The following is an 18,534-nucleotide window of genomic DNA, read 5'->3' on the forward strand; positions in this document are numbered from 1 at the left end:
AAAGGCTTCTTTCAATGGGGGTGGGGCTAAAGTGCACAGTGGATTATTTTCTGCATCCAATAAGTGTCTGTTTCACAGGATACTGTGACAAGTCAGCAATAAATATGGACATAAATATGAATCTCTACCCAGATGCCCACAGCCTCATCACTCTCCTTCACGGATCCTCAGTTCCCTCTATAAAATGGCAATGGTAGCCATAATGGTTGTCATCTCTTGAGCACTTGGTAATGCCACATGCTGGGGGAAACACCTGTCACACATTCATCACCTTATTCCATCTTCTGCACACTCCTGGACTGTCACACTCAACCCATCTGAAGGGAGGTCACTCAGGTCCAGTGTGGGGTCAGACTCTGTCCTTTGAGTCTTAGCTCTTAGATGATCTAAACCCTGGGGGCCACTCCTGCAGGGAGTGGGCTAGCCTCATCACCACTCTCTGAGCTCAGAAAGGCAGCCGTGCCCAGCCATGCTGGTTCTTGCCCGTACCCACTCACTTATTGAAGTTGATGAGCCAGATGGCAAGTTCGGCAGGGGCCGTCTGGTCCCAGTGGATGGTATAGCCCTTGTACAGGGTGACGACAGGCTGGTACTGCTGGTAATGAGTGCTCCTGGTGAGGGCGCCCTCCAGGTGGAGAGGGTGGTTGGGAAAGTCGTTCTTAATGATCTTCATCCACAGGTTACTGCTCTTGTAGGCCTGAATGTACATCTTTTAAAGCCCAAAAAGGAAACACACAGGAGGCTGTTACCAGGAATTGGTGCAAGGGCATCTGGTTAGTGTCCAGCTGCAGATGCACTTTCAAAGACAGAGTCCTTTTTAGAAGGTTTGAATGGAAGACAGGCCAAATAAGGGGACATCTCTTTTGTTGGTGGACACAGCCCAAGCCATACAGTGCAATCCAGCTAATGCTATTTTTGCATTTTCAAAAAAGTGGTGTTGAGGAGCTACCAGCACAAATAGTCAGAAGATGACTTTTGGAAAAAGAAAGGACATGTGGAAGGGAGAAAGGCCTTTTTCTGCTGCAAGTGCAGCTCACAGTTAGCTGGCCATGGTTCCACCTGCTTCTGGGAGTGTGCCGCCTCCTTCTCCTCTGGCTCTTAGGGTCTGGTCCCTGTGGCTAGCTCACAAGGATGGCAGGACACTGGATGAGGGCATGTGTCTTCTTCAGAGAAAAAACTGAAAACGAGACTATTGCCCATGAGTCCCAGGGACCAAAGAGCCAGCCTCAGTTTAAAGCACCGTCCTGCTTTATGGCACATTCCATATTTTTAAGGTGACACCCTATAGCTGTGGGTAAGAGAGACCAGCACACTGACGAGTGAGGACATTGTGCCTTTGGAAGGAGGGACTATTTTCCCACGCTAGTGTGACCACATATCTGATGGAAAGACAAACACCAACTCCACCCTGTGGGTGTCAAAAGGTAAAAGGTGGATTGAAGCACTTTATAAGCTGCAAAGTGAAGGGAAGAGATGATTAGCAATAACCATAGTAGCCAGTTATGGCAAAGTCTAACAGCCCTTTTCTACAGAAGACAAGCAGTATCAGACAGAAGTGGGAGGAGCTCAGGGCTCTGCCTGGGACATCTAGTGTGTGCAAACAAGAGGGCTCAGTCATCCATCAGGTGCTGAGGGCTTCTCACCCATCCTTTAGCTCTGCCTCCCTTCTTATCTCCTCAGATCACTCCAGTCAGCCATTCTTTCACACCACACCTTGGCCCCGCCCTGTCCACATGTGCAGCAGAGGCCTCTGCTGGGGCCTCCAGGGGGCTTCTGAGTGGGGTAAGAAGATCCCCAGCTCAGGAGCCAGGTCTCTGCTGGGTTCTCAGTACCCCAGCTCCTCCCCCTGCTCTGCAGCACCTCTCTCTCTGCAGCCTCCCTCCTGCCCTCCCCAGGCCCAGTGAACTCTGTGGACCTGACCTCACCTCCTGCTGAAAGAACTCCCTCTCCCCCTGTGCCCACCCCCTGCCAATGCCAGCCCCTCCTCCCCTGTCCTCCTTGCCCTTGGCCCTTCCTCTCTGCCTGGCACTCACTCTTTTTCCCATCTCTCTTCTCCAACACCTAGTTCTTCATGAACACAGCAGAGATAAACACGCCTGCCCTATAGGACAATAACAAAGGCAGTGTCACCGTTAGCTCAAAAATCCTTGTGCTTTTGCTTTTGTGGGTCTGGGGATAACACCCAGGGCCTCACGCATACCAGGCAAGCGCTCTACCATGGCAGCCCAAGCTCTTCCCCCTTTTCCCCTTTTCTCAGGCCTCTCTCCCTTACTCATTCATCACTAGTCAACAGCAGCGAGGGTCACAGCACAACAATGCCGACTGTTGCTCACCTCTCCACCTCCCCCAGGCATGTTCAGGCCATACTGTCCCATACAGTGACCCCGGGAGAAGAGGACGGTGTGGCTCAGGACCCTCATTTTAAATTTCAAGACACAAGCAATATGAATTTTTTCCATGAAGCACCACTTGCTTGTTAGGATAGGACTGCATTTCAGTTTGTTATGGATTAACATCCCAAATGGGTGAGCTGTAAATATAAGATGCATGGAGGGTTTTGAAGACTTAAAACTGGAAAAAAAGATGTAAAATGTCTCACTAATAATTTTTATATGGATCATATGTTGAGGTGATAGTATTTTGAGTATACTTAACTATATAAAATATTATTAAAGTTGATTTTCCTGTTTCTTTTTACTTTTCTAACATGAACACCAGAAAATTTAGGATCATGTGTGTAGCTTGTATTATGTTTTGACAGCTTAGGGCTAAGGAAGCATTTTATTTGCATCTTTGCTTCTACAATCTCACCAACATCATCCTGATTTTATAGATAAGGAAGCAGAGGCTCCAAGTATTTTCCCAAGGTCCCCGGGTTATTATTTTTATTTATTTATTTAGGACTTCTTTTTAAAAAGACAGTCTTGCTATGTAGGTTGGCCTTGAATTTGATCTTGTGAAAATCTTACTGGATGAGGGGGGAAAAAAGAAGAAAGAAAAAGAGGAAAGAATTCTATAGCCCTTTGTGGTCCAACGCAGAGCTGGGATACAGTAGGCACTCACTGAGTGTGCGTGTGTGGGTGAGTGCGCATGTGTGAGTGAGTGTGTCCTGGCTCCTCACCTGTGCATAGCGCCCGCTGCAGATGGCCCCCCTCCAGTCCGGGACATCGATGCAGTCTGGGTGGCGCACCAGCCAGTTGTCCTCCTTGGTGAGGTAGGAGCCGGGGTACTCAGACACGGAGCCGTCCACATCATGGAAAACAGACGTCTTGTCCCCGTCCATGTCCAGCTGGTTGAACCAGGGCCCGGGCTCTCCGAAGAACACTCTGGAAGTGATCTGAACAGAGCCCAGGAAAGTCAGGCTGGGCCAGAGACCAAGGGAACCCAGCTGTCAGGGGGCTGGGGAGAAGTTTCCGATTTCCACTGACATTAGGAGCCAGCCAAACCAAAGCACTCTTTGGGCACTGCAGGAAACCACGGGCTGACCTGGCAGATGGGTCAGGAAAACAGTCAAAGGTTCAACTCCCAGCCTGGCGGGCAGTTCTGACTCTGCTCACTGCAGGGCATGTGCTATAGGGATCTCGAGGAGCGCATTGGAGCCCAGCTGCAAGGGTGGCCAGGGGGTCTTGACAAGGAGTGTGGGTGGCAATGAGATAGGAGGCATGGAGGTGAGGGCAGGGGAAAGTGTGGTCAGGGTGTGTGTGCAAGAGCATATGAGTGTGAGTGTGAGTGTGTGTGTGTATGTGTGTGTGTGTGTGTGTGTGTGTCAGGGCAGTCTTGCAGCACAAGCCCTTGGAGATTTTCATGGCTGACCTCCTTTAGGCCATGACAGCTCAAGGGAAGACATGAGTAACTCAGATACCACATCTTCTCCCCAACTGGCAGTGACCAGGCAACAGTCAGGAGCAGGAGCAGGAGGAGGCAGAGGTGGAAGGGCCTGGGAGCCCACAGCCCAGAGGAGCTATGCCAAGAGTCCATACTGCTGGGCGCACAGGCAGCCCTAAGGGTCTCCTAGCCCTGAGCTCCTCTTCTCTGGCTCCGCCCATGGCAGGAGGCCCCTGTTTATGCTCTACTCTCAGGGAGAGATTAACCAGACATCTCTGGCAGCGACCTCCCTTGGAAGCTGCTGGTGTGTCGGATGACCTGTGCCTCCGAAGGTGGCCCAGTCACGAGACCCTGCATGGAGAAGCCTTGGAGGACAGCCCTAGGCAGAGCCTGCCGTGAGGCTCCTCCTCACCCAGCCTTGACCTGTGGCCATGGGGGACTGTACTTTTCCAGCTAGGAGGCAGAGCAATGGGCCGTGGCCCAGACTACTTAGAAGAGGTCATTTACTCCCTGCAGGGATGGCACCAGCCCAACCTTCAGCCCTGAGGGACCTGTGAGTCACCACCCAGTCTGCTATTCAGGAGCCCTGGCGCCTCACGCACCGGGACGTCCTCAAAGACGACACCGGTCACATTGTTGTGTGGGCAGCTCTGCCATGCGTTGTTTAGGCGGAAGGCCAGGGCACTGGTGTGCCGGCCCTCCAGGGCCACGAACTTCCGGAAGGTGCAGTTCTGGACATTGATGGGGCCATCATAGAACTGGATTCCTCTGATCGGAAAATTCCTATGGAGTAAAGGGAGCCAGATGTCAGTCTGAACACCGTGTCATTTCCTCTTCTAAAGGTGGATGTTAAGAGAGACCCTTTTTTTTGGTGGAACTGGGGATGGAACTCAGGACCTTGTGCTTGCCAGTCAGGCATGGCACCACAGAGGTAAATCCCCAGCCCCAAGAGAAACATTCTGGGTAAAGCCATTCCTGATCTCTACCTCCAACAACTCTTCCATCTTAAATCATTAATGAACCATTAATTAATTCACTGAGAAAGCATGTGCAGAAACAACAAATATCAGTGAATGATTGCTGCATGAATGAATGACTGGATGGAAGGGTAGGTAAATGGATGGATGGATGGATGGACAGGTGATTGAGCGTGTGCATGGATAGGTGAGTGGATGGATGGATGGATGAGTGCATGATAGGTGGGTGGATGGATGGATGGGGTGGGTGGATGGATGGATGGGGTGGATAGATGGATGGATGGGTAGAACAAGGGTGGGTGAGTAGGTGCATGAGTGGGTGGATGGATGGAAGACAAATGAAAAGCAATCTAGTTGCTAGCTTGAGTCTTAAGGTCCTCTAGTCAAACATGCCTCCTCCCAATTTCCCCATCATATGAAGAGTCATTGGTAAATACTGTAAATGCTACTGGAGAGTGCCAATATTATGTCCCTTGGGAAGGTCGCACTGTTAGTCTTTACTGCCTTAGTTTTAGTTGCTATAACAATTAAATCAGATTGAGACCCAGATGAGTTTTCCTTTGTGAGTGAGTCTTTCAGCTGGCAGTGTGTGGGGTTTGGGGAATGGAGAGGAAGACACAGAATTGAGGGTGGTAAATGTGACTGCAGTGTGGCTTTCTGCACATCCCCAAGGGAAAAGCAGGCCCTGTGAGGAAGGCAGGAGGGAGAAGGTGGACAGGGCTGTGGGCCGGTGACCCAGAGATCGTGCCCTGGCCTGAAGGCTGTGCAGAGCAGGCCTCAGATTCCTGAGCAGGGCCTGGGGAACTGGGATTCATGAGGGAGTGGCTGGGCTTCCTCTTGGGCCTAGCCACAGATCTCAGCTTGGGCATCTCTAGGCCCAGCACAAATGCTTCTGCTGGTGTTGCTATGCTGGGGCAGCCCTGTCCCTTCCACAGGTAGCTTAAAGAAAAGAGGATGGAATCAAGGAAAACAAAGCAGAAGAGGGATTGTCTCTGGGGAAGAGCCATACCCTGGCTGTCCCACTCTTCCTTTTAGGCTCCCCTCCTTCCCAGTCCCCTCACACCAGTCCTTCTAAAGATTCCCTGCACGTCTGTATTTTTGTAACTGATTAATGGTGTCATTTGGAATCCTGGTTCTTATAAACCAGCTCTAGGTGTTTTTCTGCTAAGTATTTTTGGGACAGCCCATTCCGCTAACACCATAGTTCAGTCCTGTGCTTATTTACCTTCAGACCTAACTCAGTTCTACGCAGGATGAACCAGCCAGTGTCGGGCTCCTGGGCACATGCTCACCTCTGAAAGTCATCAGAACATGTGGCCCTGGGAGGCGGGAGCCCTCTACAAAGAAACCCTAAGTACCAGACAGAGTCAGGAGTGAAGATGGCACAAGGATTTCTACGTCCTGTAAGTTACACAGAGCGATGGCTTCTCCACAGCTCAGGTCAAAGGAGATCAGGATTCTGCCTCTGCAAGATCTTTCTGGAGATACAAGCGCACTCAGGTTGGGAGTCTAGCAACAGGAGTTACACTTCTGGGGAGGAAGAGAAGAAACCCCATGGGTGCAAAAAGGGCTGATCCTGTCACTCAGAACAGGATGGCTGTGGGTTGAGAGCCTGGCTCTGGGGCTTGAGTTCCTACCTCAGCAGAGGCACCCAGGGAAGGAGGTGCCACCCATGCTCTGCTGTCCTAGGAACACTGGCTCCTACTCTAGCCACCTGCTCCTCCCCTGAGCTCCTCCCCACAGCCCGAGACTCCCAAGGAAGCCCTGCCACTCAGTTGTTGTGCACATCTGACTGCCAGGAAAGTCTCTGGCTGAGCCATTTCTGACCTCTCCTGCACCTGGCAGACCTGGGCATGTGTCTGCCCCAGTGTGATCCACCTCCCAGATGACAGCGCAGTCCCCATCTACAGGAGACACCACAGCCTCCAGGTGTGGCACATCCAGTTACTCTCCTGTAAGTGGCACTTGTGCTGCCATCCTAGGAAGGGAGCAAGGGACAGGGACTTGAGGTCCCTCATCTGCACACTAGATTCCCGTTGACAGACCAGGGCCTTGACTCTCTCTCGCCTCATCTTCAACACTGGTTTTGTTCACTTCATTCTCCCCCTTCCAGAGTCTGTCCCTCAACCATCAGTCTCAGTCATTTCAGTGATTCCTCTGGCTGTGGGGACAGAAGCATTCCCAGCCACAGACAGAAATCATCACCTAACTTCTCCCACAACTCTCGCTGAAGCTAAGCACCCACTGCCATCCAGCTGTGGCCCAGCTGCAAACCTACTGGCCAATGGGGAGGGTCCTTCCGCTGTGGTCCAGGCCACCAGGGCCCCAGATCCTGTTGTCCATCATTTCTGTGCCCACATTGCCACTCTCGCCCACAAACAAGCTGTTCTTGATCTCTTGCTTGGAGCCATCATCGTACGGGAAGGTCCCACCACTGTGGAGAGAAGATGCTGGCAGCTGAAGCCCAGGACAGCTTTCCCCAGACAAATGCCCACAGTCCCCACAGACAGATGAGGTGCACGAGGACCCTGCTCTTACCTGGCCAAGGTCAGGCCAATGCCATTGTCGGCAAACCTGGGGACAGAAGCAGATGGTTAGCGTGCTATCAGTCCTGTCCAGTGAGGGGGTGCTCCCAGCCCTCAGGGAGGCTTTGCAAAGGTGTGACTGCAGCATGCTGCACAGTAGCGGCATAATCTGGGTCCCTCCCACTCTGTCTCTGGTTCCAGGGACACCGGTGACCCCAGTGGCTCTAGGGTTTGCTGGCACCTGTGTCACAGGCCCTCTGAGCCCACTGTGGCCTGTGGCCCAGGGCTGAGGGCTGGAGTGGGGGACTGGGCACACTTCCCACACTCAGGGCCAGTCCTGGGAAAGGCTCTGTGGCTGCAATTCATTCCCTTTGCATCCTCACCACTATTTCAGAAGAAATACAAACATCTCACTTCCAAGCTTCCCAGAAGTCAGGCAGATGCCACCTGGGAATGGCAGGAGCCTTCAGTTGCCCTATGGTTGTCTGTTTCCTTCGACTCCACCCTTCTGCAGCACCAGGACGAGTAGCTTCTGCAGGGAGCATGGTCCCCAGGGACAAAGGCAGTGCAGAATCAGAGCTGAGCCTCTAGTTAGCACTAGCTTTGTGTCCTTTGTCCAGGCAGACATAACCAGTCTCTGGTCCCCCAGCCTGTCTGGGCCACACATCCTGCCACTCCTCTAAACTAATGGCCTCTTCTCTTGTGTGACATGAAGGCCCTTCTGGAGCTCGGTCAGAGATGTCCTTTTGTATCCCAGGACTTCACCCAGGCTGGTCTGGCATTTGGCCTCGGATCAGCCTTTTTCTGACCCCTGCTCTTCTCAGGAGCCTCCTTCTCTCTCTCCCTTTATGACTCTGTTTTCCTCCTCACACACTCCTGCTCTTTTGCATCTTTATTTCTCCTTTAATTGGTCACAATAAAATGAACATTCATCTTCTGTGCAGTTTCTGATCTCCCATTTTTAATGCAAAGGCAGACGAGAAGAAAACTTCACAACACTCCTGGCAGACACACTGCACCCAGCCACCTGTCCTTCTGGTCCCTGTGCAGTGGGGCCAGTGGCTCTGCTCAGGGACCTTCAGTGAGATGAATCCATGACCAGAGTGTCAAGTCCCAGTTCAACCACTTCCTGGTCATGACCTTGAGACATTCACTACACAGAGCCTCCATTGACAGCTCTAACGTGGAGACAGTAATTGGCAGGCTGAGAAACATGTCAGAAAGAAATGCAGCTCAGGCTCTGGTGCAGGAACACCCTTACTTCACCCTCCCTTTACTGCCTGGCAGGGTGACCTTGGGACATAGAAGCCCAGTGACCCTTGAGACCAATCACACCAGCAAAGCCACCAAGCTGTCCTTGGGTTTGCTACAGATGCTTCTGGCTGCTGCCTGCTGCCCTTCTGGTCACTGCCTGGCCAGGAGGAAACAAGGCCACATGACACTGTCTGTCTTCTCTGCCTCACCACGCCACATGCTGTTCAACTCACCGACAGCTATCCAGCCACACATCCCCACCACGCAGCCAGGCCCCATGGTCCTGGTTCTTGTAGGCCGTGAACTGCTTGATGATGGCAGGCTCCCGGGGCTTGAGCGGGTCGGCGTCCTGGTGTGGGCTGTACCTGGAACATGGGGTGTGTGGGGCATTGAAGGGCTTCTGTGCTGTTGCCTTCCGGCACTAGGAGCCTGGCGGTAGCACTGGTGAACAGAACTGATCGGCCCCAGCTGGGCTCTGAGTGGGCTTCCTGAGCTCACCACAGATGCAGACCCAGCCCCACGCAGCTGCAAATGCATCACTCTTTTTGTCCATCAGTACCACCAGGGAACCCTTCCCTGAGTACAGTCAAATCACAGAGGAAAGTTCAGACAGCCATTCGCAGCCAAATATTCAATGCTATCTGCGGGGGCAGCAAAGGGAGTCTGGAGACACCAGGTCCTCAGGGATAGCCAGCAACCTGAAAGCTCTCTTTCCTGGGGCACTTGGCAGTAAAATGGAATTCCGGACTTGGATGCTCCCTGGTGTCTGGTCTAGACAAACTGTCCCGTGGACATTAGCATGTAGCTAGTGTTACCCACTTCTGATGGAGACCAAGCCATGAGGCTTTTTAAGGATGCTGGTAATGCCCTGCAGCAGCTCTGGCCATCCTGCTGACTTACCAGGTATCACTTTGCTGGGACCCAGAAGCCTTAGAAATTTCTGTCTCCTTTTGGCTACTGGAGCTGGAATCCTAGTTCAAACTCTGCCTTGGTGAGATCTGCACCTCAGAACCCCAGCAACTACCTCAGTGCTCTCTGGGTGAAGGGCAAAGGCTGGGCTGGGAGGCTCCATGGGATGTGATTTCCCAAGCAGGTTACCTGGCCGAGATGATGGAGAGGAATGGCCGCTTGTCCTTGGCAGAGGCCTTGGTGGTTTTGACTCCGTTGTCTATGATCATGCCAGCCTGGGGAGAGGGGACATTAGGGACACGTTAGCTGCCACTGCAGGCCCCAGGCACCTCCTCACACCCAGCCTAGCTCTTGAGTGTACAGGAAAACCAGCTGTGCTATGAGGCCACATTAATGGGAGCAGAGAGTCTGCAGCAAGGGAGGGAAAGAGCCTGCCTTGTTCTGTTCAGCTCAGACCGAGATTGAACGTAATGTCTGTGTGAGGTGTAGATGGGGAAACTGAGATCTAGAGAGGGTGCCTATCCTGTCCAAGGCCACACAGCCAAGTCCATGTACAGAGCCCACTCTGCTTTGGACCGTTATTATCACAGGCCCCAAATCAAGGACACACGTGTGGACCCCGGGAAACGTGTCCACAGAGATTCTAGGGTGATGCGAAGCTTCAGCCATGCTGTTTCTGCCCAGGTCAGCCATCTCCTGCTCGTCTCAACTTCTGCCTGGACTCCTGCCTGACATGAGCAGAGAACCCGACCGAATCTGACTCCAGACGCATCTGCCTTATCTGCCACAGGTGTGGCTGCCCGGCAGGCCATCCCATCTTCCTTCTTTCCTAGGTCCCAGGGCCTCTTATGGATGCCCACATGCAAGCGTCTCTCTTTAGATGCCCGGCAGACCCTGGCATGTTCATCCCCCACTGGCTTGTGGTTCAGCCTTGGTCCTGTGGGCTTAGAACCCCAACTGTGCTGTCACAAGCTATTACTTTGGCCAAGCCTTCTTACCCCCTTAGCTGCAGCTATACCATCTGCAGAAGGGGCAGACTCCGCCTGTTCCACAGGACAGCTTCAAGGACCAAAATACCAGGACCCACTCCAGGGAACCCCCTCCCTCGGGGGGTGTGGAGTTGGGGCTGGGGTATGACCCGTGGGCTGGAACCTCCCCTGCACTCGAAGTCTGGTCAAGTGGGGACTCCCAGCAAGCACTCTCCAGTGTCCCTGCCCCAGCGCATGCCTCAGTGTGGGGATTCCCACCCCCAGGCCTCTTGGATTCTCCTCTGCAGAATGATGTTGCTGCCCTCTGCCAGGACACCACCTTGAATCCTATCCTAGTTTCTGAGGTCTCTGCCCCCACTCCCCCAGATGTAAGCACAGGTCTGCTCTGAGATTATATCTCTTCCCTTTGTTCTTTTCTCTGGTTGGGCCTTTTAAAATTATTTCTTTGACCCGACAATTGTCCATTCCCCCATAGGAACCTCAGTTCCCTCATTGGCACCTTTAGGAACTGGACCAGAGCACCATCCAGTCTACACCTGGCCCAGCACCCTCCAGACCACCTCCATCCCTGGGCAGCATCTCTGGCCCCAGCCTCACCCAAGCTCTGGTCTTGGCAGCTGTGCCTGTGGGAGGACCCCCTACCCTCTCCCCCAGCACCTGCCCCGACACACGGGGGCCACTTAGCGGGTGCCAGTGAGGGGTGAGGGTGACGGAGGATGCTCTTGCTTCCTCACTGCTTGTGTGACTCTGTATGCCCAAGATGCAGAACGGGAAGGAACACAGGCAAGGATGCTCGCCCTGCTTCCTTCCCTTGGAGCCACCTCCTGGTTTCCCTTCGCTTCGGGGTCAGACCTCTGTCTCCAGTCACACCACGGCCCCACATCTGAATCAAATCAGTGCTCAGCCAGGGGCCACCAGCAGGAGCTCGAAGGAAGGAGCAGCTGGCCTCCCGTGGCTCCAGCCACATGCTGTCGCTGCAGCATAGGACACAGAGAATCTCTCCTGGCGTGTTGCGGGGAGGATGCCCTGCTTTCTTTCAGATCCTCACCAGGAACATAGCTCTGACCAACTTTGGCAGGTGGGAGGGCAGTGTCGGGGTGGCAGGCAAGGCCTGGCGGCGAGACTCACCCGGTAGTTGGAGTGAGCACGGTTGTTGAGGAATTTGCCAAGTGGGATGTGCTCTGAGTACCCTGGGGAGTACATCCCCACAGAGGGGCCAGTTGGTACATGGTGGAAAATGAACCAGAATCCCGTTTCCTGCAGGTGGGGACAAGAAGGAAGCCACTGGATTCGGCACCATGAGCTTTGGGCAAGGGACCAAGGGGTGGCCTAGGGGATGTAGTTCTGTGGCCTCTGTGGTTCCCAGGCCGGGCAGAAGACACAGAGTGGGCTGAGTGACTCTCCCATCAGAGTCCTCCAGAGTCCTTCTCTGTGAGCCACCGTGCTGACTGCTGACTGCCAGGCCTCAGAGTCACTGCAGGGTGACAGTTCCCTCCCATGCACCCCAGGGACTCCAGCTCCCCTGCCTCAGTTTCCCCAAACTGGCGGGGATGATAAGAGCACTCGGTCTGTGGCATTGATAATGTTTGCTTACAACACTGAAGTGCCAGGCACCGTTCTGAGGGGAAGCAACTTCTTTCTCATCACCAGGTATCACTAACGTGCTGAGTGCTCCTAGCCGGGGCCACCGAGTGACAGAACTGCCCCTGAGACCAAGTCCTAGGACCCCACCCAGGCCACGCTCCCCGCCACTCTGCCTGGCCCTGAGCTCAGGATGCACAGCTCCTCACCTCGGACCCCGCCGCGGCGCAGTTGACCAGATTGTTGTTGGGATTGGCCATCCAGAAGGTGGACACTGCACTGTGGGGAGGGACAGAAAGGACCGAGTCATGAAGGTCACCACCTGCCACCTGGTGGGTCTGAGGAAAGACCACTGCCATGCCCATCTGAAAACCAGGTTCTCCAGAAGGGTCCACTGAGGCCCAACAAGTGCAGAAGTGAAAAAGGCAGAGGCCTTTGTGACAAAGTCTGAGACTCCCTGCCAGAGGCACCCGCTCCTTCGCCTCTGCTGTCTGGGAGAAGCCAGCGAGCGTGCACAGCGCTTCCCAGGCAGAGGTTACTGTGGTTCTCTGCAGATTTGCAGATTCAGGGCTCAGAGGGAGGAGGGAGGAGGGAGGAGGGCTGTGCGCGAGGCGCCTCCCTTCTGCCGCGGACACTGCTCCCCCTCGCCCCCGCCCACCACCGCCCAGGTCCTTACTTGCATTCCTGCCTGGGCTTGGGGACATAGCCCGGGTAGGAGTCCTCTGTGACCATCTTGCACATCCTGCTGTCGCGGTCAGAGGGCAGGAGGGTTCCAGACTTGACGAGGAGGCCGAGACAGTGGTCAAATGTGTTGCGTTCCTCCGGGCCATCCTCCGTGAAGAAGCAGTGGCCCAGAGAGTTATAGCCCATGACGTCCTTGATCTGCCGGGGCCAACACACGGCTGGTTCACTCAGCAGCCATCACTTGTGGGATCACACATTCGCTCAACAAACGTTAAAAGGTATCAGTCCTGTACCAGGACGTGTAAGGAGTGCTGGGGGTTTGGAAGTGAGCCTGAGCCAAGTGTAGCCCTGGAGAGGGCAGGCCAAGGGAACAGAAAGGTGACTCTTAAAGTCCCTGGAGGTGCTGCAGCTGAGGCTCCATGGGGTGGCCTGGGGTGAGGCCCTGTGTGCCTACCCTGCCGAGAACACAGCTAACAGGGACTCAGGGGCACCAAGAGGGATGCTGAGAGCTTCGCTTTGCTCAGGGGGCAGCCAAGGGGCAGGGGCAGGCTCACATCCAGCCTAGAACCCCATGATGCATAGCCAGCCACCTCTGTAGCCCTGGGTTGGAGCCAGCGAGAGTTGGAGCACCAGCTTCCTCCTCGCCTTTGAGGGACCCAGGGCCAGTGGGGAAGAAGATCTGAGTCTACACTGAGAGGCCAGGGTTTGAGTCAGCAGCATGCCCAGCCATCATGAGCCCCCGTCCAGTCCTCGGTCACTTCCCCACCTCAGAGCTAGGCCTTAAGCTCCAGGACCCCTGCACTCCTGGGGTCTTCTTCCTGATCACTCACTCTTGGAACAGGGGGGTCCTTGAGGGTTCTGGCCTGAGCTTCCTGTCCCTGGCCAGACCCTGGCTGCAGCCCCCTGGATACACGGGTGCCTACTTCTGCCCAAACTCAGAGAGGAGATGCTTGCTCCCCAGGAGGCAGCGCCAGGCCATCTCATCTACCCTGGGGTTCTATCCACTGCCCAGGGCTTCACCCACTGAGGAAGGAGTGTTGTGGGGGGCTGTCCTGTACACCACAGATGTCCCTCTGCATCCCTGGTGTCTGCCCCCAGGTGCCAGGATGGTCCCCTTGACTGACAGCCAACACTGTCTCAACATTCCTGCCAAATGACCCATTGGGTGAGCAGGGGTGGGTGACAAGATCATCCCTGGTTGAGAAGTATTGATCCAGGGCAAAGCCTCAGAGTCTTTCACAGGGCAATGCCTGGTCCCTGACTCCTAGGCAGTCAGAGCTTGGAAGGTTCCCAACCCAAGCCCCTTCTTGTTCAAGCTCTGGGTAGACCTCATACAACTTTTCATCTTGCTGAAATTTTACAAAATCCCCTAGTAACTGTTTCTTTGGAGGAGAGAAAAATGAGGCTCAGGGAAGTTATAGGACTTATCTAAGGTCACACAGCCCACATGTACAAAGCCATGGTTACATCCTTGCTTTTTTAACTGGGCCCATTCACTCCACAAGGGAGGATCCGGACACACAAGCAGCTCTATTCCAATAAAGCCCTGGTTCTCTTGAACAAGCTGCCCTCCCTTCATCTCTGGCACGGGGAAGGGTGTGGGCTTGAATCTCACTCCTTCAATATCCATTTCAGCCAGTGCCAAGGTCATCCAATGGGATCGTCCCCTTGTCTGCTGGTTAGTACTGGAAGTTAGTTATAAATAGCCTAGAAAGACAAGCCAGGCCCAAAAGCAAGGACACATGCACGGCTCGTGTGACAGGGACCTTTGCTATCAAGTTCAATGTCTTCATTCACAGAGGAGGACAGTGGCACCCGGAGGAGCGACGTGGGTGACCCAGGGCATCAGGTGGCCTCCCAGTGGAGCCCGCTCTGTTCTGGAGCTCCTTGTCCTGCCCGCTCCACTGATCTTTCTAACTCCTGCCCACCTGCCCACCTTGCAGCTTGGGCAGCACAGCGGGCGATCCTTCTCCAAAGGGAAGTGGATGATGAGTTAGGAACATTCTTCTAACAAATGCCTGAGGAAGAAACCCTCTCAGACCCTTGCAATTGCCAGGGAGGGGAGAGACCTCACTGATTAGAAGAAAAGCAACTATTTCCGATGAAATGTTTTACACATTTTCTCATGTGAACCTCATCGCAACTATGACTCTGCCAGTGACACAATGACTCAGAAAGGGGCCCCCATGTCACTGCTAGTGCAAGGACAGAACTGGAGTTGATCTCTCCCATCTGTCTGGTGCATAACTTGTCTGCTAATCAAATTCAACATCTTCCGGAAGGAAAACAGCCTCGCTGGGTCGCACTGCTGTCTTCCAGTTAGGAATGGGCGAGCAAGGCACGCGCAGTCAGGAGAGGAGTGGTAGGGGAGGCCTGGGGTGGGAGGAGAAGACACAAGCTGAAGGCGTTACTCGGCCACAGAGTGTGTGACTTGCCTGCGTGCGCCTGGTGTGATCAGAAGGCTTTTGAAGTCCCCTTCAGCTCTAGTATTCCTCCTTAGAATCCTTCCCAGAATTAAATTTTTACACTGTGACACAGCTTGAGATGATAGGTAGACATATAGAAGATAGACAAGTGATAAAGAGTAGCTGGATAAACAGCCCCAGGTGGCTGCCCAGTCCTTATGTATGTAACCCAAAGCCCTGCCAGCCACTGTCACGTTCTTGCACAAATTTGTCCCCACAGCTCGAGGTCATACAAGCATTTTTTTTGTTTTTGAGACAGGTCTCGCTGTCTCTGTTTGTTTCAAGCTGGTCCTGAACTCACTATGTAGCCTAGGCTGGCCTCACACTCTCAGCAATCCTCCTGCCTCAGCCTCCAGAGTGCTGGGATTAAAGCAATTTTTAAAAGCTGTCTTAACTCTTCAGCTGTTGGTAGGTGTGATCTAGGCTTATAATTGTGAAGAAGAGTCCCGGGAAGAGTCAGCCAGCACAGCCTCCACGAGTGTGACCCTCTACCTAGAAGGGGCTGCTGGCAGGTGACACGGGGCAGGTCTAAAGCTACTGCTCCGTGCAAACCGGGACATACAGTCACCCAGGGGTGATGACTTCCAACAAAAACCTGGAAATTGCTGTTTAAAACAAACAAACACAAACAGAAAGTAATTATATCATGGGTCCCTTGGGTCTGTAGGATCATATCTGTGGGTTCGATCTCAGGTGGAACTTTTTAAAAATTGTGTGTACAAAACATGTACAAAGTTTTCCTTGTCATCAGTTCCTAAACAATATGGAGTAACAGCCACTCACCAGCATTTACATGGTATTAGGGTTATAAATCATCTAGAGGTGATTGAACATGGAAGGGTGTGCATAGGTTATAAGCAAATGTGGTGACATTTTATATGAGGGGCTCAAGCAATGAGGATTTGGGTTCTTACAGGGGGTCCTAGGTCCCAAAAGAAGATGGATCTTGTCCCTGCCCTCTGGGGTGGGTATGGTACAATACATATCAGTGAGAAACTCAGCAATAACTACTGTGTAGTCAAGTTAAAAAGAAAACTGATTTCCAAGCTTCTACCATTGTGAAAAACATTTCTTTTGAATAGCGCCTGGGAGTTGGGCGATGGATAATTTGTTTTGCAGTGTCTTAATGAGTTTTTGAATATGCAAATGTACATAGAAGCTTAAAAAGAAAACAGAGAAGGAAAATACTCTGCCTAGTAAGGAGAAGGATGAGTAATTTGTTTGTTGGTTTGTTTGTTTATGAAGATTGAACCCAAGGCCATCACACTGAGCTACATCTCCAGCCCTTTATTTATTTTTTATTTTGAGACAGGGTCTCTCCAAGTTGTTAGAGTGCCCAGTCTGGGGTTGAACTTGTGATTCTCCTGTCTCACCCTCCCAGAGTGCTGTGATTACAGGTGGTAGCCAGAAGGAATGGATTTCTCAGGCAGTGCAGTAGAGGGGAGAAGTAGGTGGGTCAGGAGGGGCAGGGAGAGGGATGTCAAGGAGATGAGGATGGGTGAAGCCTGTGGGAAGCGGGTGGTCTGCAGAGGGCCCCTAAGGAGAGGGACCTGTTCCATCCTTCTTGCTGCTGATTTCAGTGCCCATCTGCACTGCACCCCTCCTCCTCTTCTTCAGTGTCCCAGCATACCAGGAAAAGCCTGGGCCAAGGGAGCTTTGGGAGGATCAAGGATGAGTGTCTGGGCCCCATCCGGAGCTCCCATGGGGAGGAAATACAGGAGTAGCCAGTGAGAGGATGGATCTGGAACCAGAAGAGGTGAGAACCAGGAAAGCAGAAGCCACTCCCACATTTTGAAGCTGCAAGGCTGGAGAGAGGGCACTAGGGGCTCCCACTGGCTTCAGGAGGAAGCCAAGGAAGTCCCCAAGGCTGGAGAACTCAGGGCAGACTGCAAGCCATGAGCATGGTCCCCTACACTGCCAAGTTGTGCGGGGTGTGACCCACAGGGCCTGGCCACAGCCTGTTCAGAACATGCTTTCAACCAGCTGGCTGCTGTTGGAAGCATTTCTGTCAAAGGGACATTTGGAGCAGTACACCGGGTAGGAAAGGACAGGACATATTTTCTTCTCCTGCTCACTCCTCCCTAGCCCACCAAGTCCTTTGTATGGCCTCCAAGTGTCCTGGAAGGGACAGGAAGCCCCTGCCTCCACCTCTGTTACCCAGCTCGTGTCTCAGAGTTCAGAACTGCACATGCTGGGATGACAAGAAGGCCTCTGATCCCAGTGCACTGGGATTTCCGGGTGTGAGGAGGACACTCCCTGCCGAGGCCACCCTGCTTTGAGAGGACTGACTCCTGCTCCTGGGGCCAGCAATGCTCACTCAGAACTCAGTCACATACAGAGGTGCAGGTGACCAAGCTGTTTAATGTCAGTGTGAACGTGTCACATGTATTATGTGGTTTAACCTTCCTACGGGCCTTTTGAAGTTGATTTTCTTTACTGAGGAGGAAACTGAGGCCCAGCAGGTTTCCATTTCTCTGTGACTCTGCTCTATAACCCTGGCATCACAGGGAGCCACCTGACCAGGCAGGACAAGGAGACTCCTTAGAGAAGTAGGGGACACAGACCACATCTGCATCAGGCAGCAACAGAGACCCTTGGAGTGGGGCTTCTAGGACCCATGGGTCCCATGTGGAGGGGCCTTAAGGCATCTTTCAGCACTGCACAACTCAGAACTCTCCCTAGAGCCTTTGATGCCCATCTGAGACCCCTGGATGGGTGAGGTCACAGAAAGGCTTCCAGGATGCTGCTGCATAGTCTCTGTGTTCTAGACCAGAATCATGCCTTTGTCTATCTTTGCCTCCTTCAGTCCTGTCAGCTAAACTAGTCAGCCGTGGGTAGATCCTTCCGGCAAAATGAAGAAAGAAAATGAAGCACGCCCACCAAGCAAAGGAGGCCCAGAAGGGCTGCAGAGTCTGGGGAGCTCTGTGCCCTTGGGGAGCATGCAGTGTGTGTCCATCCACAGACCTCATCTTCTCCAGGCCTACAAGCCCTGTGTTGCTCAGCTCTGAGCTAAAGGGCGTCATCTCTGAGCTGCATCTGGTGTCAAAGGTGTGGCAATTTGTCTCACCTCAGGAAGGATGAAGCAGGGTCGGGATTCCATGTCCTACCTCATCAACTTGGTTACCAAGCCTGGCATTGCAGGTCCGTGTCCAGATGTGTGTTCGTGTGTATGTGTGTGCCCCAAGATTCAGAACGTCATTATGGGCTTGCCATGATTCTGCTATCTTTTTCTTTAGCAATGTCCAATATAAGTGAATTTAAGGTTTAAGGACAAAATGTTAGCATGAGTGCTCATAGCAGGTGACGCCCTGAGAGTCAGGCAGGC

At 53.2% G+C, this 18,534-nt stretch overlaps 1 protein-coding gene across 3 annotated transcripts in view; it reads right to left on the minus strand.

Moving 5' to 3' along the window:
- Cemip (cell migration inducing hyaluronidase 1) overlaps positions 1-18,534 on the minus strand; it is a 135,535-nt gene that overhangs the window by 10,366 nt on the left and 106,635 nt on the right. For all 3 annotated transcript variants that reach the window (XM_004852889.3, XM_004852888.3, XM_021264907.2), the window contains exons 14-23: positions 12,737-12,942; positions 12,270-12,339; positions 11,608-11,736; positions 9,680-9,765; positions 8,815-8,946; positions 7,341-7,376; positions 7,081-7,236; positions 4,428-4,608; positions 3,122-3,337; positions 498-709 (exon numbers count right to left, since the gene is read on the minus strand). In XM_004852889.3, coding sequence (XP_004852946.2) covers positions 498-709; positions 3,122-3,337; positions 4,428-4,608; positions 7,081-7,236; positions 7,341-7,376; positions 8,815-8,946; positions 9,680-9,765; positions 11,608-11,736; positions 12,270-12,339; positions 12,737-12,942 — 1,424 coding nt within the window. The remainder of the gene's footprint in view (positions 1-497; positions 710-3,121; positions 3,338-4,427; positions 4,609-7,080; positions 7,237-7,340; positions 7,377-8,814; positions 8,947-9,679; positions 9,766-11,607; positions 11,737-12,269; positions 12,340-12,736; positions 12,943-18,534) is intronic.

The sequence above is a fragment of the Heterocephalus glaber genome, unplaced genomic scaffold, assembly GCF_053883595.1.
Source record: "Heterocephalus glaber isolate CG9 unplaced genomic scaffold, H.glaber_assembly_v1.0 deba00001531, whole genome shotgun sequence".
Lineage (NCBI taxonomy): Eukaryota > Metazoa > Chordata > Mammalia > Rodentia > Bathyergidae > Heterocephalus > Heterocephalus glaber.